Source organism: Lontra canadensis, unplaced genomic scaffold (genome assembly GCF_010015895.1).
Source record: "Lontra canadensis isolate GAN:19392208 unplaced genomic scaffold, GSC_riverotter_1.0 scaffold135, whole genome shotgun sequence".
Classification (NCBI taxonomy): Eukaryota; Metazoa; Chordata; class Mammalia; order Carnivora; family Mustelidae; genus Lontra; species Lontra canadensis.
In genome coordinates this window covers 826,090-852,265 of record NW_022631129.1, presented here as the reverse complement: position 1 = coordinate 852,265, position 26,176 = coordinate 826,090, and the positions used below count along the sequence as shown (strand labels likewise).

The following is a 26,176-nucleotide window of genomic DNA, read 5'->3' as shown; positions in this document are numbered from 1 at the left end:
ATAACAGAATGAGGCAGGTAAATATACAATCTATGAGCTCTGAAACCACAAAGAAACAAATGTACCTTTGACACTGTGCTCCTGTCACCCAGATATGCTCTGTTACCCAGGCAACCTGCACAACATCCTCTACAGAGTTTGGCTGAGGAGAGTCTGGCTGTTTCCCAAATAAATTATTGCTTCTAATATATCCTGATCAGTAACTAAAACATTTACTAAAATTTTTAAGTAAGGAAAATACAAAGCCGTAAGGTGATCATGAGCCATCTTCCTGCTGGCTGGTAACTCATCAATACACTCTTGATTGACAAGGTAAAGTATCCTCTGTGCTGGGTTATGTTACTATTTTTTTTTAAAGATTTTATTTATTTATTTGACAGATCACAAGTAGGCAGAGAGGCAGGCAGAGAAAGAGGAAGGAAAGCAGGCTCCCTGCTGAGCAGAGAGCCCGATGTGGGACTTGATCCCAGAACCCTGGGATCATGTAATCACCTTTAAACTCAAAGTATGACAGGTTTGAACACTACAGTCTCCATGCCATACTACTTGTGTTGCACATACATGATTTAATGATGTCATGACATGCAAACTATATACAGTGGCCACTGCTTCCCACATTTCACCCTGAAGAAAATAGGAAAGGCCCATGAATTTAAAGCCCCTGAAAGCACAGAGCATACCAGGAGGCAGCCAGGAACATACTAAGCATGCAGCATCCCAATGACTGACACTTCCCTCATGTTCTACATGTAAGAAACCTTCTGCATTTTTGTGGCAACTTCCTCTGGAAAATAATATTATGATAGTACACTCTGAGGCTATATGAGGAGGTGCTTATACTCACCAACAATTTCACTGGGTTCCTTGTTATAAAGCTTTTTGTTCCAGAAAAGCAGTCTGAAGAGTGGAAAGGAGAACAGGAGAATGATGCAAATCCCAACAAACATGTGTGCAGTAAATCCTGCAAAGTCCAGGCCCTGGAAATAGGAAAGGGGAGATGAATTGACAGAAGGGATTTTCCACTGCACAGGCATAGCTCCCAATTCAAGACTGCTCCCCAAATGATGGATCTGGGGAGTGCTAAGCACTGAGAGCCAGCAGGGGCAGGCACATCAGGGTGATGGATGTTAATTCACGGGTCACAGGGCCCAACACAAAACCCACAGAACAGGTGTTCTTCTCTACAACTTTGAAAATTTTTAAAGCTTGTTTCCTTCATGTCAATAAACCAATCCTTACCTGAATAGCAAGAAACCTTAGGAGAAAACAAAAACAAGTTATCACAGACAATCTCAATGTTAACTGGGTCTACATTCACCACTGGACTGACACAATCTCCCAGGATGAAAAGAGACAGATGGGGGCAAAACATAAAACTATATGGCAATATTTGTCCAATTCAAGGCAAGTTGGGTTTTTTAAATATTTGGTTTAAGTCCCTGCTAAGTTTTAGTGAAAGAACATCCTTGGCTGGAGAGCACAGCCCTCTTCAGGGTTGCCTCTTCAGGGCAGCCAATGGCCAACAGGACTGAGGTGGCCCAGAGCATCCCAACTGGCCATAATGGGTCCAGACAGGAACTTCTCCCTCTCCTCAGACTTCCTTTCTCTCTCTGCAGATCTATTTGCCATGGTCAGCTACTGAGGATTTTTCGGGGTAAAATCCCCCACTAGGTTAATCTGTCAGGGAATAAGTTAGCAACATCACTGGCTGTTTTTTTCTGTCTTTTACCCTGTGCTTATACCTTCAGCAGATATATACAGATGATCCCTGAATGTAATTAATATTTTTTGAAGGAAGGTGCGAGACAGAGATGCTTGTATCCTGAGCTCTGGATCCTTTTTTGCACATGCTAGTTATAAATTTCTGTCCAATTAGAAATGATGGGACAACTGGGGGAAAAAAGGGAGGGGTAAATTAAAGAAAGAAAAGGAAGGAGTTCCTGGAAGGGGCGCCACAACAAAATAACACAGCCTTGAGTGAAAGTGTTTGGTTGCTACTCAAGTTGTAATGGGTGGACTTATCAAGTGAGAACAATGCAGAGGAGGACAATCCCTGCTGAAAAATTTTAAGAAATAATACAGGTGATGCAATATATCATGGAATGTAAATATTTTCACTAAGCTTATTAGGTGCATGTATCTGGGCTTCCCTGCTGCTTTACACACCTCTGTAATTTCCTACACTCTTCTCTTTAATGTCCTTGGTAACAAACCCAACCACTATTATAATTGCATCAGTACAATGCTTAAACACAGCCCTTTCTTGCAAGGTACTGGTTCTATTTTGTCCCTTTCAGTCTTTTTTGTACTGTTTTGGTTTTGCCTCCACTCAGCTACTTTCTTCTTAGTTTTCCACAAAGTCCTCATTCTACACTGGAGGTGGTCAAAATTTGAGACATGTAAAACTCTGAACAGAGGATCTCCCCCAGAATCAGATTAGAACATCCACAGTCTCATACACTACATATATTCAAGGGTTATCCAGCTCAGTAAATTTTGGCCCACCAATATCATCTTCTAGGGAGGAGGCTTTCAGGCTAACTCTGGGACAAGTCAAAACAATCAACTGAGTTGTAGGACTTAGCTGAATCTGCTGACTGTCTTAGTAAATATCATGGTGTAATCTGAAGATAGAATCATCTGTGGAGACTCAACAAGGAAAAGACCCCCAGCGCTGTAAGAATGGGTGTGATAACGGGAAGGATCTGGTGTGGGACATGCTGCATGTGGAGAATGCATTGAGTATATAGAGGAGAAGTCATGACATACATGGATCTGAGGGAAGTAAGAACTTTCCAAGTTCTGCAGACATGCAGAAGTGGGTGATCCCAGTACACAGAAAACAGAGCAGGCCATGGGGGCATGAGCTCTGCTACAGAATGCTGACCGAAGAGGAAAGATGATCAAAAAATCAGAACCCCAAGGCCCACAGAAATTGAAGAGCCATGTGGAAGCAGAAAACCCACAAAGAAGACAGAGAAGAAGTGACCAGAAAGACAGAGCATGAAGCAGCTGAGAGCGACACCATCTAAGTTGTCAGTTGATGGAGTGGAAGAAATCAGTGGTGGAAGAGCACCAAAAGAAGCATGGCGGGAAAGCTCAGAGAAACATCGCAGTGTACACATCTCTGTGACACCATGGAGGAAGCCTTCTTCTGACCTGTGAGATGTCATTCAGAAGCACCAGGGACACGGCTCCCCCTAGACACATTTTTCAACTGTTACTTAAAAGATCGTTAAGGAGCACCTGGGTAGCTTAGTCAGTTAAGTGTCCAACTTTTGATTTCAGCTCAAGTCATGATTTCAGGGTCATGATATTGAGCCTCATGTGGGCTCCACACTGGGCATGGAGCCTGCTTAAGATTCTCTCTCTTCCTCTCCCTCTGCCCCTCCCCCCTCTGAAAAAAATAACCATGTTCACCACTGGTGAGTCTCCATAGAACAGGCATAAAGGAATAAACGTAACCAGTGAAGGAGGATTATATCCCTATCAGCCTATTGTCAGAAGAAAGGACAATACTGTTGCTCATGGAATCCTAAAGTGTAGGAGGACTCTGTAAGTCTTCTCTACCTATCTGTGCAGTACTGGAAATCCCACCAACAGAGAGCCATTCCAAGAAATATGGGAAGAGTGACAAGGGTGTGGAAAGGGTATGGTGAAAGAAGTTTCCTCATAACTTGCTATAACTTCTTCCTAATTCTCAGAAAATGTGGAAGAATTTTCTCACATGACTTCCTTACTGTTCCAAAGTCCAGTACTGTTTTATTTTATTATTCCCCTAAAGTACTCACATATTGAGTATTAACTTCCTTCATAAATATTTTAAAAATTAATTTCACAATTAATTTTAATTTTATAATCTTTTCTTTTTCTAGTTCATGGATATGTAACAACAGTAAGTTGTATATACCCAAAAATGTATGGCTGTACTGGCATTGATAATGAGGCTTTATAAATTAATCTCTGATGAAGACACTATCCCTGAAACTATTAGTTCATTTGTGTTCTCTATACAAATAAACATTCTCTTTTCTCTAAGCTACTATAAAATAAATTAAAACCACTCTTGGTTATACACAAAAGTACATTCATTAGATACATTTTCTATGAGATACAGTTTAAACCCAAAATTCAAGAAAAGTCATTAAGTGGAAGACAGGAAACTCCATCTTCAATAAAACAAGGAGAGCCCCCCCCCAAAAAAAAAATAAATAAATAAATAAAATAATAATAATAATAATAAACAAGGAGAGCCCTAAGGCCATGTCTCCAGAGGATGTCACTTTGGCACAAAGCTGTATGAGGATCCTAGAGTAAGCACCCTGTGTATTAAAAACCTCATCTTTCTCCCTTACTGTTGTATTTAGATTCTGGATATTTACAACAACATGTCAGTATGTCATGGAGGAATGTAGGAATAGTCTGACAGACTGCTCTTTCCCTTTAGCTTTCTCTCTGACTTGGTAGAGGCCCAGGGCTTAGAGCCTGTATTGGGTCACATTCTACTGTTCAGTTCAAAGCATTCAGACCTAGGACTCAAAAAGGGCTTATAATGTTGCAGAATTGACTCAGTTTATGTCCAAGAAAGACTTCATGCTCAGGATTTTATATTAATGTAAATGCAATGCTGGCCAGAGTCAGCTAAGCTGTTGCATTAACTCATTAATATGTTGTCATGAGAAGAAGAAAAAAAGAAGAGACAACAGACACTGAAAACTGAGTTCTAGAAACAGTCTAATGAAATACAGTAGCCATGTTCTCACTTGAACGATTTCTATAGCTATTCTATTACAGATTGTTTTCTATTTGAACTTTTAAGGTTTTAGGGTTTACATTTGTATATGTAATCTGCTTTTGAGTTAATTTTGGGGTAAAGTGGGAAGTGTGGATGTCCTACAACATCCTATGCCATTTGTTCCAGAACTACTTGTAAAAAAAAAAAAACAATCCTTTCTTCAATGAATTGACTTTCCACTTTTGTCAAAATCAGTTATTCATCGATGTGGGGGTCTGTATCCAGACTCTCTGCTTTTTTTTTAACATTTTTTTAAAGATTTTATTCTTATTTATTTATTTGAGAGAAAGAGAGAGATCACAGGCAAGGGTGGGGCAGAGCGAGAAGCAGACTCCCCACTGAGCAGGGAGCCAGATGTGGGACTCAGTCTCAGAACCCTGGGATCATAATCTGAACTGAAGGCAGACACTTAAATGACTGAACCACCCAGGTGCCCAGACTCTCTACTTTTTATCTATTTACCTATTTACCTGTAATGATGCCAATACCATGATGTCTTGGCTATTGTGGCTTTATAGTAAGTCTTGGAATTAGGTAGTTCTAGCCCTCCCATTTTGTTCTTCCCATTAAGAGGTATTTTTGTCATCCTGAACACTTCAGATTCCCACATAAATTTTAGAATTGGTTTGTCAATTTCTACCAAAACAACAACCCTGCTACAGTTTGGACAGGGATTGCAAAAATCTGTGGTTCAATCTGGAAAGAATTGATATATTAACAATATCGGGTCTTCTGATCCATGAGTAATGTATCCCTTTCCATTTAATTAAATCTTCTTTAATTACTCTGTAATACTTTGTAGTTTTGAGTATACAGGTCTCACATATGTTTGGTCAGATTTACCCTAAAGTAGTTCATATATTGATACTAATATTCAATTGTTTATTGCTAGAATATAGAAAACCATTAATTTTTCTATATAGATATTGTATTGCACACTTGCCAAATTTACTTATTATTTCTTGAAGCTATGTTGCAGATTCCTACAGACTATCTACACAGATAGTCATGTCATCTGCAATAAAGACTATTAAATCTTCCTTTCTTCTTTTTTATTTTAGCCAGAATTTATTGATTACATACCCAAAAAATACTTTCCTATTTTTAGGGAAAAATGCATTTTTAGATTACAGATTAATCATTTTCTACATTTCTTCCAGAAATAGCTGCTTTTGAAAAATATGATTCTGAGAAATAGCTACAATTTGTCAATATTTTTACATCTGTGCCTCTACAATCCTAACAAAAATGACTAGGACTGAAAATATAAGTGATCTGGTTGTTGCAAATTATTATCAGCATTAGCCAAAAATATTTAATAATAGCACCATTTTACATTTGTATAATGTTTTAATTTTTTAGAGTGCAGGTTTTACTTCACTCTTATTTTTTTTAAATCTTCCTTTCTGGTATGGATGCCTTATGTTTCTTTTCTTGTCTTATTGTATCCACTAGAGCCTACAGTAAAATGATACACTGAAGGGGTGAGAACAGATATCTTTGTCTTATTTCTGATCTAAAGAAGAAGGCATTCAATTTTCAGAGTTAAGTGTGGTATGGGCTGTAATGTTTTCCTGGATGCTCCCTTTTAGGCTGATGAAGTCCTCTTATTTTTCTAGTTTATTGAGAGATTCAATCAGTAAGGGATGTTCGAATTTGCCAGTTATTTTTCTGCATATGTTAAGATGATCACATGAATTTTCTCATTTAGTTTGTTAGTAAATTGCATTGATTGGCTTTTCAAATACTATAAATTCTACTTGGTTATGATGTATTATCCATTTTATATATTACTAATTTGGATATGGTAATTTTTAAAAATTTACTTTTAAAAATTAAAAATCTATGCTCATAAGAAACACTTATTAATAGTTTTCTTATACTGGTTTTGTCCAGTTTAGGTATCAGAGCCACAGAGAATGAGTTGGAAAGTATTCTCTTGTCTTCAGTTTGCTGTAAACTTTATGTAGAATTGGTATTATAGCATTATTTCTTCCTTAAATATTTGTAGAATTCACCAAAGCAGCATTTTAGCTTTGGCCTCTCCAGACTCTCGGTTTTATCCCCTCAACTCAGGAGTCTGATGGGATCCACATGGGTTTTCCCTCCCTGTACTACATCCTGGAAACTCTCTCAAGACAGTGAACTGGGACAATCCTAGGGCTCACCTCTTTTGTTTCCCAATTCTCAGCTATTGCTGGTTTTGTTGTTGTTGTTGTTTGTTTTTTCCTCCTGACATCCATTTTCTTGCTTAGCACTGTCTGGTTTTGCTTTGTTTGGGGTTTTGCTTTTTGGGTTTTCATTCATTTTCTCTTGGGATATCTCAAGCAAGAGGACAAATCCAGTCCCTGCTACCCTATCTTGGCCAGAGCAGAAGCTGTGTTATCTCTTTTTATCCATGTGTATCCATATACAAATGTCCTGGGAGACTAGATGCACCAAAACATTAAGAGGATTTATTTGAGTGGTGATGACAATTTTTAAAATTTTTGTATGTATGATTTTTATTTTCTACAATAAACGTATTACAGTAAAATAAAAATAAAATAGTATTATTCTCTAAAAGTAATTCTCTCCAATGTGTATGAGGCCCATCCTGGATGATAGGTACAGATTGCAAGGCTCTACCACCTTCTGATGTGCTCCAGGGTAACATGATAATGAGCATACTGTTCAGTTCATGAAGCAACAACACTGGTGAAGTGTTGCCAGCCAATTTCCCAGGGTAACTAGAGAGTATTACAGTTTAGACAAACCACCTAAATTATACCCTGAATCTCTAGAATACAGTGGGTCTACAAAAGGGCCATCAACACCTCAGAGCTATGAACTTTCAAAGGCTTAAATATTTTTATAGAAGACAGCACACACACACAAACACACTGACACACTTCACAGACACACACATAAACACATTATCTACAATAAATGATACCAATTTGGAAGCATTTTTGTTAATATTACACAGAAGAAATATTGAGAAATTCTAATAACTAAAGAATGTTGAATGAAAATTACATAATTTTAATTCTTAATACATATAAAATACCATTTTCACTCTCTAATACTTTGTTTTTACTTTAGTGTGCAAAGAAATTATACATTCATTTTTTTATTTCTTTTTTTTTTTTTTAAAGATTTTATTTATCTATTTGACAGACAGAGATCACAAGTAGGCAGAGAGGCAGGCAGAGAGAGAGGAAGGGAAGCAGGCTCCCCGCCGAGCAGAGAGCCCGATGTGGGACTCGATCCCAGGACCCTGAGATCATGACCTGAGCCGAAGGCAGCGGCTTAACCCACTGAGCCACCCAGGCGCCCCTCTTTTTTTTTTTTTGATGTTCGACTGGAATTAGAAGTATAACTGTGATTTTATTACGGTTGTTTTAAATCATTTTTTTTATTTATTTTCAGCATAACAGTATTCATTGTTTTTGTACCACACCCAGTGCTCCATGCAATCCATGCCCTCTCTAATACCCACCACCTGGTTCCCCCAACCTCCCACCTCCCCCACCTCTTCAGCATAACAGAATTCATTGTTTTTGCACAATACCCAGTGCTCCATGCAATCCAAGTCCTCCTTAATACCTACCACCTGGCTCCCCAACCTCCCACACCCCGCCCCTTCAAAACCCTCAGATTGTTTTTCAGAGTCCATAGTCTCTCATGGTTCACCTCCCCTTCCATTTTCCCTCAATTTTCATCTCCTCTCCATCTCCCTATGCCCTCCATGTTATTTGTTATGTTCCACAAATAAGTGAAACCATATGATAATTGACTCTCTCTGCTTGATTTATTTCACTCAGCATAATCTCTTCCAGTCCCGTCCATGTTGCTACAAAAGTTGGGTATTCATCCTTTCTGATGGAGGCATAATACTCCATAGTGTATATGGACCACATCTTCCTTATCCATTCATCCATTGAAGGACATCTTGGTTCTTTCAACAGTTTGGCAACCGTGGCCATTGCTGCTATAAACATTGGGGTACAGATGACCCTTCTTTTCATTACCTCTGTATCTTTGGGGTAAATACCCAGTAGTGCAATGGCAGGGTCATAGGGAAGCTCTATTTTAATTTCTTGAGGAATCTCCACACTGTTCTCCAAAGTGGCTGCACCAACTTGCATTCCCACCAACAGTGTAAGAGGGTTCCCCCTTTCTCCACATCCCCTCAAACACATGTTGTTTCCTGTCTTGCTAATTTTGGCCATTCTAACTGGTGTAAGGTGGTATCTCAATGTGGTTTTCATTTGAATCTCCCTGATGGCTAGTGATGATGATCATTTCTTCATGTGTCTGATAGCCATTTATACATTCATACTTATAAGAGCTTTCAAAAAATTCCTAAACACCATTATTTTATGATCCTTTCCCAAAAAATCTTAAATTCTTCACTATATTCATTCACTACATTGAAAAATGCAAGGGGACAGATCATTTTATTCTTAATATTAGTTGGAAGAAACTTCAGTTCCCACTAATATAACATACTATGATTAAGTAGATAATATTATCTTATCATCAGACCACCTCACTCTACACTGCTGGATCAGTCACCTAACCTTCCTCTCAAGATAACCAATAGCACTTAATATGAAGAAGTGATATGGAAGAGTTTAGTTTCTTTATTTTTTTAAGATTTTTTATTTCTTCATGTAACAGAGAGAGAGAGATCACAAGTAGGCAGAGAGGGAGGCAAAGAGAGAGGGGGAAGCAGACTTCCTGCTGTGCAGAGAGCCCGATGTGGGGCTCGATCCCAAGACCCCGAGATCATGACCCAAGGCGAAGGCAGAGGCTTAACCCACTGAGCCACCCAGGTGCCCAAGAGTTTAGTTTCTAATAAAAGCTTCCATGTTGGGTAGAATCTTAAGTGAGCGAGTAAGCTGGGATCTATATTTATTGAAAGCAACCCTGTTACACTGGTACATACATACCATCTTTCTCAGCTCCTGGTTGGAAACAATAATGACATTTGGTGGGTCCCCAATGGCAGTGGCAGCTCCTCCGATATTTGTGAAGATCACTTCTGCTATCAGGACTTGTCTGGGATCGAGGTTGAGCACCTCACATAATCTGTCACATGGAGGAAAATAAAAGTAGTAGCCATGCTATTCAATTGACAGGCCCATGTGCAACCTAAATATTCTTAAAGCACTTGCTTGTACAGGACAGGTGCACACACACACACACACACACACACACCTCTAAGAAATGCAATGTTGGGGGATAAACAAAGACAACAATGTTACAGAGCTACAGTTAACGCTCAGAATTGCATTTCTCTGAAAGTTAACTGACCATCCATCTTAACCATCCATGTGAAAATATACCCCATCAGACTCCCCACAGATCTGGAGGGAACACATTTCCCTGAGTGCATGCCCTGGCACAAGTGAATGGTGCTGGCCACCAGACCCCTCTGAGTCAGGGGTGGGGCAGTACAAAGTACTGGTACAAAGTGTTGGTACAAAGTAACTCACACCAAGCCTACCACCCTAATTCTTCACCCACATTCCCTTTCTCAGATGCTGAGCCCTTAATGTGTCTCCTCACCCTTCCAGTGGACCTCCTCCTTGGAGGAGTACACATTCTACAGCTGTGTGTACCTACCTTGGCTGCACACTAGATTTGTCTGGGAACCTTTGAAAGTCCTGCTGTCCAGCCCCATGATAGACCAATCCCTGGGAGTGGGTTTGGACAGCAGCATTCTACAGCTCCCTAGGTAGATCCAGTGAGCATGAAATTGAAAAACTTTTTGCCTTAAAGAAGGTTTGGGAAACATATCATGGCCCACCACACCTACACATCTTCAGTAACCACTTCTATACAGAAACCAGGCCTTGGGTTCAAATAAAAGCTGGCTACTGCAGTCAGGGGCCAGCACAGAGCATAACCAACAGAACACCTGGGTGTGTGTGGGGGTGGGGGATAATCAGTCTACAGAGCTGTGTGTAAGCTGAAGAGGAAATGGTATCCAGGAACCAGGGACAGAAAGGAATCCAAAAAGAGGATCAGACCCCAAACAGCAACAGCAGCAGCTCTCAGCTGAGAAAGCTCCCAGGATCTGCCTCCAGCAAGAAAATAGTGTACACTAATCAATAATACTGGGGCAAGCACAGAGATGACATCTGATGTAAATGGGCTTAGCTGTTTAACTGTGAAGACTAATGCTACTCCAGACAAAGGCAGAATGTGATTAAGCTCATAAAGTCATGAAGAGTACGGTAATATAAATAGTGAATCTGAGCACACTAACACTTGAATCTTGAAAGATGCAATTTTTAGATAATAAATGGAATTGCTACTCTCACAGAAAATTAGAGTTGGTTCCTGGAACCATGAGGATATAAACAAATCCTAGCAAGACTGAGGGATGCCAGGAATATGGGATTCCCCTGGAAGCCCACTCTCATTGGAGCTGCCATCAGAGAATGCAATGAATGAGATGCTGGGACCTGGCACATGTAGGTGACACTATGGTTTTCAAATCAGTGACCGCAGCAGAGTCGCCCTGGTTGGAGGAGGGTGAGTGTGGCCTTTCTCTTGCCCCCTGAGGTCTCCTCGAAGCAGAGTTTGGTGCCTGCCATTAGTAGTACATTACAGTTTAGAGCACCCTTTAAACACATTCATTCTAGCCTTCGTTTGCCCTCAGAGGACCCTACATACTAGGAGGTGCCACACTCCCCTCACAGGAAGCCTGAGCCCAGTGTCCCTCATTCCAAATCTGTGCCTAAATGCACAGAAGGGACAAGGCAGCCAGGTTTGTGGGAACTTGGAAAAAAACCAACTCTCCATACTGTAGGCTGCATCCATGGTGACTCTGTCTGCTCTCTGCTCCTCTCCACCCTCTTGCTCCTCTCCCCAAACTCTTCCCCCTGCGCCAATTCACTCCACCTCTGAGAGTAACCATTCTTCAAATGCCCAAGACATCACCTAGAATTAGTTCTGAGCCCTGGAAGTAGCCCTTATTGATTACTTTGAACTTGCTATGTCTCGTGCCTCATGACCAGGAGGGTCTCTTGTCCAGCAGAATCCTCAAAACACTAGCTTGGGTTAGTCCCTTTGATGGTACAACCCAGATTAGTGTAGCTAAAGTGACTTGTCTGGGACCCTTCATTATGTAGCTAGCTCCCCTCAACCCCTAGGATACCTGCTTTCCTAAGACCAGCCAAACACCAGAATATGATGGGTCCAAGCAGGGAAGGACCATGATATGCTGGGGAACCATCCTCAAAATCAAGAACATTAAGTGTGGATAAACGCGGATGCCTAGATGGCTCAGTAGGTTGAGAGTCCAATTCTTGATTTCAGCTCAGGTCATTATCTCAGGGTTCTGAGATCAAGTCCTGCATCAGGCTCCAAGCTCAGCACAGAGTCTGTTTGAGATTCTCTCTCTCTCTCTGCCTTTTTCCCCACTTATGTTCTCTCTCTCAAGTAAATAAATAAAATCTTTTTTTTTTTAAGTATGGGTAAAATTATAGGTCCATGGCCTTGTAAGAGGCCTGAATAATGACAGGCTCTGAAGCTCAAGCTTCAGAAGATTCAGGGCAAATGGGCTTTGATGCTCAATAAATGTCTAATTAAAAAAGTAGGTGGAATTAAAAGAAATAAAATGAACAAACTGAATCTCTCTTTCCCAAAGTTACCCTGCAAAGTCTTTTCAGGCCAGGTTCTGCAACCCTCCAAGGAGCCTGGTGAGAGCAAGATGGCTGCCCCACCTTTCCCAGACCTCCCACACTGCTCTGTCACACCTGTGACCAGTCCAGTGGACAAGAACTTCTGGCACCTAATAGTCTGTCCCCCACCCCTGGACAGCAACGCCAGAGTTTTCTGACTCCCACAGGTATTTCTGTGGCCATTGCTGCTGCTGTCATAGCCATAGCCACAGCCAAAACCATAGCCTTAGCTAAGAGCACTGATCGCCACAGTCCCACGGGATGCACAGGCTAGACCAGGGCAAAACAGCAAAGGAAAGTGGGGACTAGATTGAACAGTGAGAACACACCACCATGAGCCTGATCTAATGCCCAGGTAGGGCCAATCTGCCTACCTACCTTATGGTCACAGGAGTAAAAAGCAGCAATGTGGTGACATTGTCCAGGAAGGCAGACAGTACAGCGGCAATAAAACACAACATGATGATCATGGCCCACACTCTTCCTCTAGCTAGTCGGTATGTCTGAGATGCACACACATAGAAAAGAACAAGCCAGGATCAGTGCGGTTGAAGAATAAATATGACTTTTGATTAGGGATTCTAAGAACTAGGGATCCAAAAAACACTGCATGGTGGAAAAACTTAGACCCATGAATTCCTAAATTTGCTAAGATGAGGAAATGATGTTTTGTACCTGAACTTTCTGAACCCACATTGGCCTACATTCCTTCCCTCTGATTCTCCTTCTCACAGTGCCCTGTGATGGTTCACTGATTACAAGGTTATGGCCTTCTATCCCTTTAACATTATCCGTATTTTACAATCTCCTTTTGGTTAGACAGACTGGGCCGTGATCCTTAACCCTGATGATTGTTGGCAACTTAAATCTTAGGGACTTTTAGTACCAATATTGAGAGGAGGAGGCCAGATATTTGAAAGTACATGAAGCATGGCAAAAATCATAGCATAGTTCTATCATTCAGAGTTTCCAAAAGGCTTTGATGAGTAAATAATCCTTTAAAAGAACTTTCCAGTTCAAAAAAAAAAAAAAAAATCAAGCACAACATTAGTCTTTGCATTAGTAAAGCATAGCAAGATCTCTCACCAGCCCTGAGTGATAGCTCCAGTGTACAGTCTGGCTGTCAGAACTTGCTGGTGGATTCCTCATGAGTACACTTATAAAAGTGAATGTTTGGATGTTCAATGATTAGAAAGTAATCACTGAAATCATTTCACCAAAAAGCAAGTAATCAGAAGCTGATAACTTAAAATATTTAGATGTTCTAAAATGCAAAACTGTATTTGATATGTAGCTTTCAACTTGCCAATTAAACTAATGTTACACAAACATTCAACTCAAATACTCTTTTCCTTTATCTCCTTTTTCAGTTTGATGAGAAAAGGGAAGTGTTGCTCAGAGCCACCTAACTGTGCACAACTGTACCAGTCTTACAGCTATGATTTTGAAAAGGAGACAGAACTTTAAAATATTTGCTTTAAAAAAAAAAGGAAAAGAAAAAAAATTTTTGCTTTAAATGGTAGTTTTATTAACTGAATATATCATGGCAAAAAATAAATTGATTAATTAATACATAAATATAAAATACCACATCAAACCTACCTTCACAGCACAATAATCAAAAAATCCAGTTTCTGAAAATATGGCTACTAAGATCATCTGTGGGGAAAACAGAAAAAGGAGATATGGACAATCTTTGAGTAGTGCACCACACTGAACAGATATCAGAATGACCAGTTAGAGATCTCAGCTCTGGACTCTGCGTGAAAGCTTCCTCTTCATCAAGCTTCTTGCTCTCTTGCTGAGTGTAGTCCACTAACTTCCTGAATGGAGCAGGTTTGTTCCTCTATATTTTTGTCCAGGGATATATACCCAAGGTACATTATCATTCCACCTAATCTTCACAACAAACATAGGTATTATCATTACTCTCTGTTTTTTTTTTTTAAGATTTTATTTATATGTTAGAAAGAAAAAGAGCAAACAGGGAAAGGAAGAGAGCGAGAGGGACAAGCAGACTCTGAGCTGAGCATGGATCCTGATGCAAGGCCCAATCCCATGACCCTGAGACCATGACTCAAGCCAAAACCAAGAGCTGGATGTTCAACCAACTGAGCCACCCTGGTACCCATCATTACTCTGTTACAGACCAGGAAACCAGGGGGCAGAGATGGGAAATGACTTGCTCACAGTCACAAAGCTAGAAGCAGGAAAGGAAATGAGCCAGAATTTGGCCTTCTGTACCTATGTGTCCACACAAGCAACAACTAAACATTTTAAGATTTTTAAACAGGGTTAAATTTTGTTTCCTAAAATAATGAAAAATTTTCATCACCAATGTGATCAAGATATGCAAAAAAGAACAATTACACTGAAATGATTATTCTCTGGGTTCTATATACACCCAGAACTTGTGATGCTTTCTAGTCATGACACACAGACAGTAACAAAAATTATGTCCCATTTACTCTAAATCTAATCAACCAGACATTTCAACCAGCCTGAACTTTCTGGAAAATTCTTTATTATCTCTCCCAAGATGGCACTATACCAATGTATTGAACTTGGAGCAAGAAGATGCAGGTTCAAGTACTAATTCTGCCACTTAGAAGTAGTTTAACCTTGTACAAACAAAATTATTTAATCCTCTATATTTCAGTTTTCTTGCCTCACCTTTAAATTTTTTATTCCTTGTAAGGCTGTTGTAAAAATTCAATTAAATTATGTAAATTACATACAAAATAGTAGGTCCAATACTGCCTTTCAAATAAAACGCATAAAACAGAAATTTCCAAAAATGAATTTAGACTCAATACAAATATCTATCTCATCTATAGTGACCACTGATGTTCTTCCTAACCCAAATGACCACCTCTACCTGTTGCTGTCTGTAGAATGTGGTGCTTCACTCACCAATAGATGCTTCACATGAACTGAATTGAATAGGTAGGTCCTGTGTGGTTCTCCATTGTTGTGGGAAGCTGGCCCACACATTCGCTGCCAAAACTACCCAGAAGAGACAGAGATTTGGGGATTGTGGTAAGTAGCCGCACAGGTGGCTGACTGCCATGAAATAAAGAAAAGGCAGGGGTCTGGACAGATAGACTATCTTTCCTCCTCCAAAGTTCTAGAATCTTGCTGAACTGACTTCAACTGAGAAAAAAATTAAACTGTTTGCTATGGGCTCAATTGTGCCACTTTCCCTGACAAATTCCTATGGTAAAATCCTAACCCTAGTACCTCAGAATAAGTTAAAGTGAGGCCCTAATACAGTATGACCGATATCCTTATAAGAAGAGGAGATAGCACACACACACACACACACACACACAGAGGGAAGACCAGGTGAAGATACAGAGGAAAGATGTCATCCACAATTCAAGCAGAGACACCTCAGAAGGAACCAACCATGCGTACACTTTGATCTCAGAAATCCAGCCTCCAGAAATGTGAGGAAATACATTTCTGTTTTTGAAGCCATCAAACTCTGGTACTTTATTATGGCAACCCCAGGAAACTGATACAACATCCATTTAAAGGAGAGAGTCAATTATCACATGGTTTCACTTATTTGTGGAGCGTAACAAATAGCATGGAGCACAAGGGGATATGGAGAGGAGAAGGGAGTTGAGGGAAATTGGAAGGGGAGGTGAACCATGAGAGACTATGGACTCTGAAAAACAATCTGAGGGTTTTGAAGGGGTGGGGGGTGGGGGTTTGGGGGAACCAGGTGGTGGTTATTAGAGAGGGCACGGATTGCATGGAGCACTGGGTGTGGTGCAAAAACAATGAATTCTGTTACGCTGAAAAGAAAAAAATTTTTTAAAAATTTACAAATTAAAAAAAAGAAAATAAAGGGTTTTTTTTACAAACTGTTTCAAATATTAGCAAAATGGCGGGGGGTGGGAGGTGGGGAACCAGGTGGTGGGTATTGGAGAGGGCACAGACTGCATGGAGCACTGGGTGTGGTGCAAAAACAATGAATATTGTTACACTGAAAATAAATAAATAAATAAATAAAGATCCAAAGCAAAAAAAAAAAAGAAAGAAAGATAAAACAAAAAGAAAAAAAAATGACATAATCTCACAGTTAACTATTTGAAATATTTCTTTCAAGTCTTTCATTGTTTTGTAAACATACACATACAGTATATATTTGTAAATTGGGGTATCGCTATATATATTTTTTCTTTTTTTCTTCACATTATGAATGTTTTCTCATAAAATTAAATATTACTTAAGATATCATTTTAAATGGTCACAGAATATTCCATTAAAGGAATAAATCATGACTTATTTGAAAAAAAATGGTAAACACACACTTCCCTAAGTTTTATTTTTTGTTTTTAAGACTATTTTATGAGATATCTGTTATGTCTTCTTTCTTCTTTTGAGATGCCCAGGCCCTACTATATACTTTTCAGGACCAAAAGAATTATGAGTTTCTCTTTAAAGCCTAAGTTCAGAACATTGCCTTGCCTCCTCACACCCTACCCAGAGAGGAGGCAACTAGTTTGGATCACATTAAAGCCTACAGTAGCATGGCCTTCTGTTTTGACTCCCAGGAGGATAAAAATTACAAAAAAAGAAGAAGAATAAGAAGAAGAAGAAAGAAGAAAGAAGAAAGAAGAAAGAAGAAGAAATATAGTAACCTGCTTTATGCAAAGCAGGTCTTTTGTCCAGAAAGAGAATACCTTCCTTCAGACCAGTTAGCTGTTTTGGGGTCTGTTCAAGAACACATGCAGCATTCCCACTGCTGTCCAGGCCCTTATCAGATTTTACTTATCCTAGTTAAATCAGTTTATGACACACAAACTATTACTTAAGGACAATTTCTTCCATTTTCCATGTAACTATAGGTGTTTTTCCAATCACCAAAAGTTACTTGGTTCACTTATTTAGAATATTCCATTTTATATTTTAAGAGAAGTAACTTTATATTTTAAGGTTATTTTAAAATTTTGCTACATTTTTTAAATGGCAATATTACTTAACTATCAGACAGGCCTACAACTGCAATTCTCCACCTAACTAACCAGAGCACCAGTCATTCCATTCCTCCACAGGAGAAACTGTCTAGACCTGCATGAACTCTTCTTAATCAAGCCCTAATTGTCAAGCAGTACAATATATTTAATATAATGAAAGATTATCAGCAGTAACAGCAAAAGGGAAGGTGCTGGGTTACAGCAGGCTTGGAGCCCTGTCCCACTGGGAAGATTATAATTACCATGCCAAATAGCAAGGCCAAGGTCTCAAAATCAATCCACTCCACCACATGGGTCAGGCTGGGTCTCTGCAATCAAAGCACATATTTCCTAATTAATGTTGGACATTATCCTCCTGGTGATAAGTTGTTTTAAAAAAATGTGCTATTCTTTATGGCAAGCCCACTCATTGGGCCATAGTCAAAAATCATACCACCCCCTTGCCTTTGAAATTAGAGTATATCATCAAGGAAAACCACTTGTAACTGAAAGCATAATAATGTCAAGCCTATGCATTTAGTTATAAGAAAAGCAAATTTCTTAAATCCTGACCCTGGCAACTCATGAAGAACTGCAACCTGAATTGCAGGATTTATCCCTGAGGTTAGTGAGGTCCCCATATGTCTTCCTTGATGTTGGAGCATGAGGCCAGGATGGCAATAACTGAAGGACACACATGTCCTACTCATCAGTTGTCCATCCACGCTTACTTCTTCTCCTAACAGCCCTGCAGAGTAGGGAAGCCTGGAGTCATGGGGAAATGGGAACATGGAGTGTGAAGCAAGGGCACTTTGAGACTCTAGTTGTTGGGAAAGATTGCACTGTGGCTCAGGGAGCTACCCACAGCACAGGCTGTGTGCTACATTAATGTTTTCTAAATTAAATAACTAACACTATACTACTACTTCAGAGTTAATAGAAATAACAGTGGCTTATGTGTAAGCTCTAGGACTCTGGGACATCTTGCCCTTAGAGTTAGTATTTGTTTATACCAACTCTAGGCTAGAAAAATTAAATAAATAAATAATAAATACATAAATAAATAACCATAGCTCCACATAGTTTTTTAAACCAGTTATTATTCTTTGGTTGACTTAACAGCCTGTAGTAGTGCTTTGCAGAACTCCTTTAGATTCTATAGAGTTGTTTTCAAATCCAGTTCTGTGTGCTGCTCCTCAAACAATGGCAGGCCTCCATCTCCAGTGGGTGCATGGCCTCTCCTGCCTCCCTGCATTCATTCCTATATTCTTGCCAGACAAGCCATACACAGACACTGATGGGGTGCCATCAACCCCCAAACACACATCTCTAGGGACCTCCTGGTATCTGCAAGACAGAACCCCAACCTCACCATTTCTCACTTCTGCTGCAGGCAGGATGGCCCCCTCTAGTTCCCAAGGGCTGACAGCACTCAGAGTCAACTCTAACACCACTTTGCTATATAGCCTGGGGCAAATGAGTGACCATGATGAGACTTTCCTCAACTAACATGAGGAATAAAAAAATGTGTTTGCAATAAAGTCAAATGAAAAATATTCATCAATGTTGAAAGGTTTGTTAGTTCATACTTCTAGCATGGTTCCTGAGGGAGAAATGTGGAAATAGTATATAAAAGAATGAAAATAATCTGCTAACACTTAGTTCCTGGACTGTCTTTGAATTTTATACTTTATCAAGTGGCAAACTGTTGGTTCAAAATGTTACAACTTACATCTCCTATCACCGCTAGTGCTGCTAATGCTGCAAGGGAACCCAACATGGCTGCCAGGGTTCTGTGAACAATCTGGAAAGAAACATAGGAAATTATTTCATTCTGGTCCACAGGGGTTTAAAATGCACAAAAGCCTATATTGCTATTTGTATCCATTAATGTCAGCCATTCTGTACCATATCTATTGACAAAATAGATAAATCATGGGTCTTGCTGTTTCAGAGCCTGGACACCCCAGAGACACACAAAAATAGCACCAGTCTGCCTTTTAAAGAAAGCTAATTCATTTCCTGAATAATTAGATGACCCAGAAGTAGAAGCAGAAGGCTAAAGTATGGTCTATAAGGAAGTCTGCAGTTAATTGTCATTAATTATTTACCATACATCCCTAGGCAACTAGACCATTAGTTCCACAATATAAATCAATTCTGCCCAATTGCTGAGACTGTTATTAAACCAAAGGCATATAATCAAATGCTTAATCTAATTGAGATTTCAGTGTTATCACTGAATCATGAAAGTACTTTTTCTATTTAATTATAATTCAAATTAACATGAAATTTCTGAGACAAAATATGAAGAAAGGCAAAGATGCAGAGAAATTGGAACCCTCAGCATTGCTGGTGGGAATGTAAAATGGTGCAGCCATTATGGAAAAGTTTGGCAGTTTCTTAAAAAGTTAAATAATAAATTACCAGATGACCAGAAATTCCACTCCTAGGAATTTACTCAAGAGAAATGAAAAATGTATGTCCAATTAAATTAATTAAGTGAGGCCATTAAACAGAAGTGGTTCCAATACCTTAGCAGCCTACATTAAGCAAACCAAAATCCAAGCCTATAATAAATGCCTCAAGGCAAAGAAATAAAAATCTAAGGACAACTCACCATAAACAGCCAACTAGACATCCCAAACATGGCAAACATTTAAGCTATAGCTAATCAGATCATTTCCTTGCTATGTTTCCCCCTTTTCCCTGTATAAGTCTTTCCCATAACTCCTGTCGGTAGAGCACTCCTAAGCACTCCCAGTTTGGCACTGCCCAACTCAAACTTATTTTGGTCAAATAAACTCTTAGAAATTTACTATGCCTTGATCTATCTTTGAATAATTCACATAAAACATAAATGTTCATAGCAACATTATTCAAAATAGACAAAAACTGGAAACACTCCAAATGTCTATCCATGTTACCAAAGATAAATAAAAAGTAGTATATGTTACAACATGGAACTACTGATACATGCTATGTTAAGAATGAATTGGGTAAATCTGAGGGGGAGACAAAGCATGAGGGACTGTGGACTCTGAGAAACAAACTGAGGGTTTTGAAGAGGAGGGTGGGGGGGATGGGTGAGCCCAGTGGTGGGTATTAAGGAGGGCATGTATTGCATGGAGCACTGGGTGTGGGGCATAAACAATGAATCTTGGAACACTGAAAAAATTAAAATAAAATAAAAATCAACCCAAAATGCATAATACACAGTGAGAGAAATCAAACACAAAAGACTGCATATTGTCTCACTCCATTTATATGAACTACCCAGAAAAGGTTAATTTAGAAAGAGACAAAAAGACTGGGGTTAAACTACTAGAACTCATACAACAATTCAGCAACGTGGCAGGATACAAAGTCAATGTACAGAAATCAGTGGCTTTCTTATTCACTAGCAATGAAAATACAGAAAGGGAAATTAGAGAATCGATTCCATTTACTATAGCACCAAGAACCATAAGATACCTGGGAATAAACCTAACCAAAGAGGTAAAGGATCTGTACTCGAGGAACTACAGACCACTCATGAAAGAAATTGAAGAAGACACAAAAAGATGGAAGACCATTCCATGCTCTTGGATTGGAAGAATAAACATTGTTAAAATGTCTATACTGCCTAGAGCAATCTATACTTTTAATACCATGCCAATCAAAATTCCACCAGTATTTTTCAAAGAGCTGGAGCAAATAATCCAAAAATTTGTATGGAACCAGAAGAGACCCCGAATTGCTAAGGAAATGTTGAAAAACAAAAATAAAACTGGGGGCATCACGTTACCTGATTTCAAGCTTTACTACAAAGCTGTGATCACCAAGACAGCATGGTACTGGCATAAAAACAGACACATAGACCAGTGGAACAGAGGAGAGAGCCCAGATATGGGCCCTCAACTCTGTGATCAAATAATCTTCGACAAAACAGGAAAAAATATACAGTGGAAAAAAGACAGTCTCTTCAATAAATAGTGCTGGGAAAACTGGATAGCTATATGTAGAAGAATGAAACTCGACCATTCTCTTACACCATACACAAAGATAAATTCAAAATGGATAAAAGATCTCAACGTGAGACAGGAATCCATCAGAATCCTCGAGGAAAACATAGGCAGTAACCTCTTCGATATCAGCCACAGCAACTTCTTTCAAGATATGTCTCCAAAGGCAAAGGAAACAAAAGCCAAAATGAACTTTTGGGACTTCATCAAGATCAAATGCTTCTGCACAGCAAAGGAAACAGTCAACAAAACAAAGAGGCAACCCACAGAATGGGAGAAGATATTTGCAAATGACAGTACAGACAAAAGGTTGATATCCAGGATCTATAATGAACTCCTCAAACCCAACACATACAAAACAGACAATCATATCAAAAAATAGGCAGAAGATACGAACAGACACTTCTCCAATGAAGACATACAAATGGCTATCAGACACCTGAAAAAATGTTCATCATCACTAGCCATCAGGGAGATTCAAATGAAAACCACATTGAGATATCACCTTCCACCACTTATAATGGCCAAAATTAGCAAGACAGGAAACAACATGTGTTGGAGAGGATGTGGAGAAAGGGGAACCCTCTTACACTGTTGGTGGGAATGCAAGTTGGTGCAGCCACTTTGGAGAACAGTGTGGAGATTCCTCAAGAAATTAAAAATAGAGCTTCCCTATGATCCTGCAACTGCACTACTGAGTATTTACCCCAAAGATACAGATGTAGTGAAAAGAAGGGCCAACTGTACCCCCAATGTTTATAGCAGCAATGGCCACAGTCACCAAACTGTGGAAAGAACCAAGATGCCCTTCAACGGACAAATGGATAAGGAAGATGTGGTCCATATACACTATGGAGTATTATGCCTCCATCAGAAAGGATAAATACCCAACTTTTGTAGCAACATGGATGGGACTGGAAAAGATTATGCTGAGTGAAATAAATCAAGCAGAGAGAGTCAATTATCATATGGTTTCACTTATTTGTGGAGCATAACAAATGGCATGGAGAACAAGGAGAGTTAGAGAGGAGAAGGGAGTTGAAGGAAATTGGAAGGGGAGGTGAACCATGAGAGACTATGGACTCTGAAAAACAATCTGAGGGTTTTGAAGGGGTGGGGGGTGGGAGGTTGGGGGAACCAGGTGGTGGGTATTGGAGAGGGCACGGATTGCATGGAGCACTGGGTGTGGTACAAAAACAATGAATACTGTTACGCTGAAAATAAATTTAAAAATTTTTTTAAAAAATTATAAAAAAAAAAAAGACTGGGGTTGCCTAAGGCTGGAGGTAACAATAGAGACTGATTGCAAATGGGCCCAGAATGTCTTTATGGGGTGATGGAACATTCTAAAACTGTATCATGTTAATGGTTGCTGCTGTGGTCTGAATGTTTATGTCCTCCCAAAACTCATATGTTGAAATTCTAATTCCTAAAATGATGATATTAGAAGGTGGGCTTTTGGGAAGTCATGAGGTCATGAGGGCAGATTTCTCATGAATGGATTATAAAAGATAATAAAAAAGTGCCATTAAAAAAGAGGATCCAGAGAGATCTCTTGCTTCTTCCACCATGTGAGGATACAATGAAAAGTCTGCAACGCAGGAGAGTCCCCTCACCTGACCATGCTGGAACCTTGATCTTGTCTTCCATTCTCCAGAACTGTGAAATAAATGTCATTTATAAGCCACCCAGTTTGTGGCATTTTGCTATAGCAGGCCTAAGAAACGAGTACTGAAAAGTGGGGACACTGCTCTAATACCTAAAAATGTGGAAGCAGCTTTGGAACTGGGTAATGGATAGAGGGTAGAAGAGTATGGAAGGGCACAACAGGAAAAGCCTACATTGCTACTAACAGACCATTAACAGCAATTTTGGTGAGCGCTCAGAAAAGAAAGCCCTCAGAGAAGCCTCAGTCTTCATAGAGAATACCTAAGTGATTATGAAGAAAATGTTGGTGGAAATATCAGTAAAGGCCATTCTGAGGAGGTCTCAGACAGAATGAGGAACATGTTATTGGACAATGGAGACAAGGTGATCCTTGTTATAAAGTGGCAAAGGACTTGGTTGAATTGTGTTTGTATCCTAGTTGTGCAAGGTAGAACCTGTAAGGAAAGAAATTGGCTAACTGGCTGAGGAGTTTTCTAAGCAAAAAGATGAAAAAGCTGCCTGGTTACTCTTCAGTGCTTGAAGTAAAATGAGAGAAGTGAGAAATGACTTAAAGATGGAACTGTTAATCAAAAAAGAGAGGGCACATGCATCCAAATGTTCATGCAGCAATGTCCACGATAGCCAAACTGGGGAAGGACCCGAGATGCCCTTCAACAAATGAATGGATGAAGGAAATGTGGTCCATATATACAATGGAATATTAGTCAACCATCAGAAATGATGAATACTCACTATTCATTGACATGGGTGGAAGTGGAAGGGATTATGCTAAGTGAAATAAGTCAAGCAAAGACAATTATCATATGGTTTCATTCATTTGTGGAATATAAGGAATTAGCACAGAGGACATTAGGGAAAGGATGGGGAAACTGAAAGGAGGTGGAATGATTAGAGGAGGAGATGAACCATAAGAGACTATGGACTCTGGGAAACAACCTGAGGGTTTCAGAGTGGAAGGGAATGGGAGGATGGGGTGGCCTGGTGGCCTGGTACTAAGGAGGGCATGTGTTTTAATCAGCATTGAGTATAACAAACAAATAATGAATCATGGAACACTAACAAAACTAATGAGGTACTGTATGGTGATTAACATAACAATAAAAAAATGTAAATTTAACATATTAAAAAAAAAAAACTAAGATTTACTTTGGAAAATAAGACCTCTAGTAAAGATATCCCTTCGCTTCTCACCTCAAAAGATAAATAAATAAATAAATAAATAAGAAGTTGAACTTTGAAGTTTGTAATTTTCAGGCTATCTATCCAAACTGAAAAAAATGAGAAAGTTTATTTAGGAATGAACACAAAGGGCATGGCCAAATTTGGTAAGGTTATCAGTTTGGATCTGACATCTCAACAGAAGCTAGGAGCTATTCATCAAGACAATGGGGAGAATAGTCAGCCATCTAAACAAAAGCCAAGACCTACCATCCAACACAGTGAAAGAACAGCCCAGAAAGTATTTCAGAGATCATCAGTGCTGCCCCTCCCATTTTAGACGCAGAGTACAAGGGCCTATATTGCCGTGTAGGATTTCAAAGGGTGGGCCAGTGGTGCTTGGCACTTCTTCATATTGTGGGCTCCACTGGATCTGGTGTACTCAGTAATGCACAGAGTCATGGCTATCTCCACCTAGATTTTGAAGACTGGAAACCCTGGAGCCTCAGTTTTGGAACCAGGCATAGGATCACCAAGAGCACAAGATCACAGCAGAAAGCCCCTGCTAGAGCAATACCCAGAATAGCTATAGACCAACAGAACCACAGGCTTTTGATTCCAGACAGCAGAATGGGGTGTGCACAGCAAAGTCATGGGGTCAGGGTTACCCAAAGCAGAAGGCAGAACCCTTACTGGTTTTGGATTTGCTGGGTACCTATCAATCCTTTCTTCTTTCCTATATCTCCCTTCTGGAATGGGGATATCTATCCTATGCCTGTTCAACCATTGCATTTTGGAAGCACATAACATGGTTGAGTTCACAGACTCAACATCTTTGGTTCAAAGCTGGGAGAAATTTGTTTCCAGATATACATTGACTCTCATCCAAATCTGATTTAGATGCTATTTAGATGAGACTTTGGACTTTAGACTTTTAAGTTAATACTAGAATGAGTTAGGACTTACAGGGTTATTGAAATGGAATGAATTTTGTCTATACTGTCTATACTGCCTAGAGCAATCTATACTTTTAATGCCATTCTGATCAAAATTCCACCAGTATTTTTCCTAAAATTTGTATGGAATCATAAGAGACCCCAAATTGCTAAGGAAATGTTGAAAAACAAAAATAAAACTGGCAGCATCACGTTACCTGATTTCAAGCTTTACTACAAAGCTGTGATCACCAAGACAGCATGGTACTGGCATAAAAACAGACACATAGACCAGTGGAACAGAGGAGAGAGCCCAGATATGGACCCTCAACTCTATGGCCAAATAATCTTCAACAAAGCAGGAAAAAATATACAGTGGAAAAAAGACAGTCTCTTCAATAAATGGTGCTGGGAAAATTGGACAGCTGTATGTAGAAGAATGAATTTTGCATTTAAGAAGAACATTAATTTTGAGAAGCCAGGGGTAGAATTAATTATAGTCTGAATGTTTCTGTGTCCCCAAAACTGTGAGAAATAAATTTGTTGATGATGAGGCACCCAATCAGTGGTATTGCATTATAGCAGCCCAAACAGACTAAGATAGGTGCTAAGGGCTGGTGAACACAGCAGGGAGCACTTCTGCCCTCAGCACAGATGGACAATCAGGGCCTTGAGACATGGAAGGGAGCACTTCTGCCCACCTGTCAGGGATTCCTGAGGTAAGCACCACACCATTCCCTCACAGGACCCCTGGAGGAGGCTGCTGCCTCCAAAATGAAATGCAAATGAGCCTGCTTCTTATTCACATAATACCAAGGCACCATGTCCAGGCAGTGACAGACAACTAGGCTCAGGGAATGGCCAGGAAACTAAAGCCAACCATGCCCCCTCACAGAGCTCATGATCCATAGGGAACTAAACACAACCATGGGTCTGCACCTCAGAACAAGCTGGAGGGAGAACAGAGAGC

At 39.7% G+C, this 26,176-nt stretch overlaps 1 protein-coding gene across 3 annotated transcripts in view; it reads right to left on the bottom strand.

The window, feature by feature from the left end:
• The window catches only part of OCA2 (OCA2 melanosomal transmembrane protein), a 481,635-nt gene that overhangs the window by 299,960 nt on the left and 155,499 nt on the right, over positions 1 to 26,176 (bottom strand). For all 3 annotated transcript variants that reach the window (XM_032843099.1, XM_032843101.1, XM_032843102.1), the window contains 6 exons: positions 19,174 to 19,245; positions 17,705 to 17,770; positions 14,077 to 14,133; positions 12,853 to 12,977; positions 9,733 to 9,871; positions 845 to 977 (listed from right to left, as the gene is read on the bottom strand). In XM_032843099.1, coding sequence (XP_032698990.1) covers positions 845 to 977; positions 9,733 to 9,871; positions 12,853 to 12,977; positions 14,077 to 14,133; positions 17,705 to 17,770; positions 19,174 to 19,245 — 592 coding nt within the window. The remainder of the gene's footprint in view (positions 1 to 844; positions 978 to 9,732; positions 9,872 to 12,852; positions 12,978 to 14,076; positions 14,134 to 17,704; positions 17,771 to 19,173; positions 19,246 to 26,176) is intronic.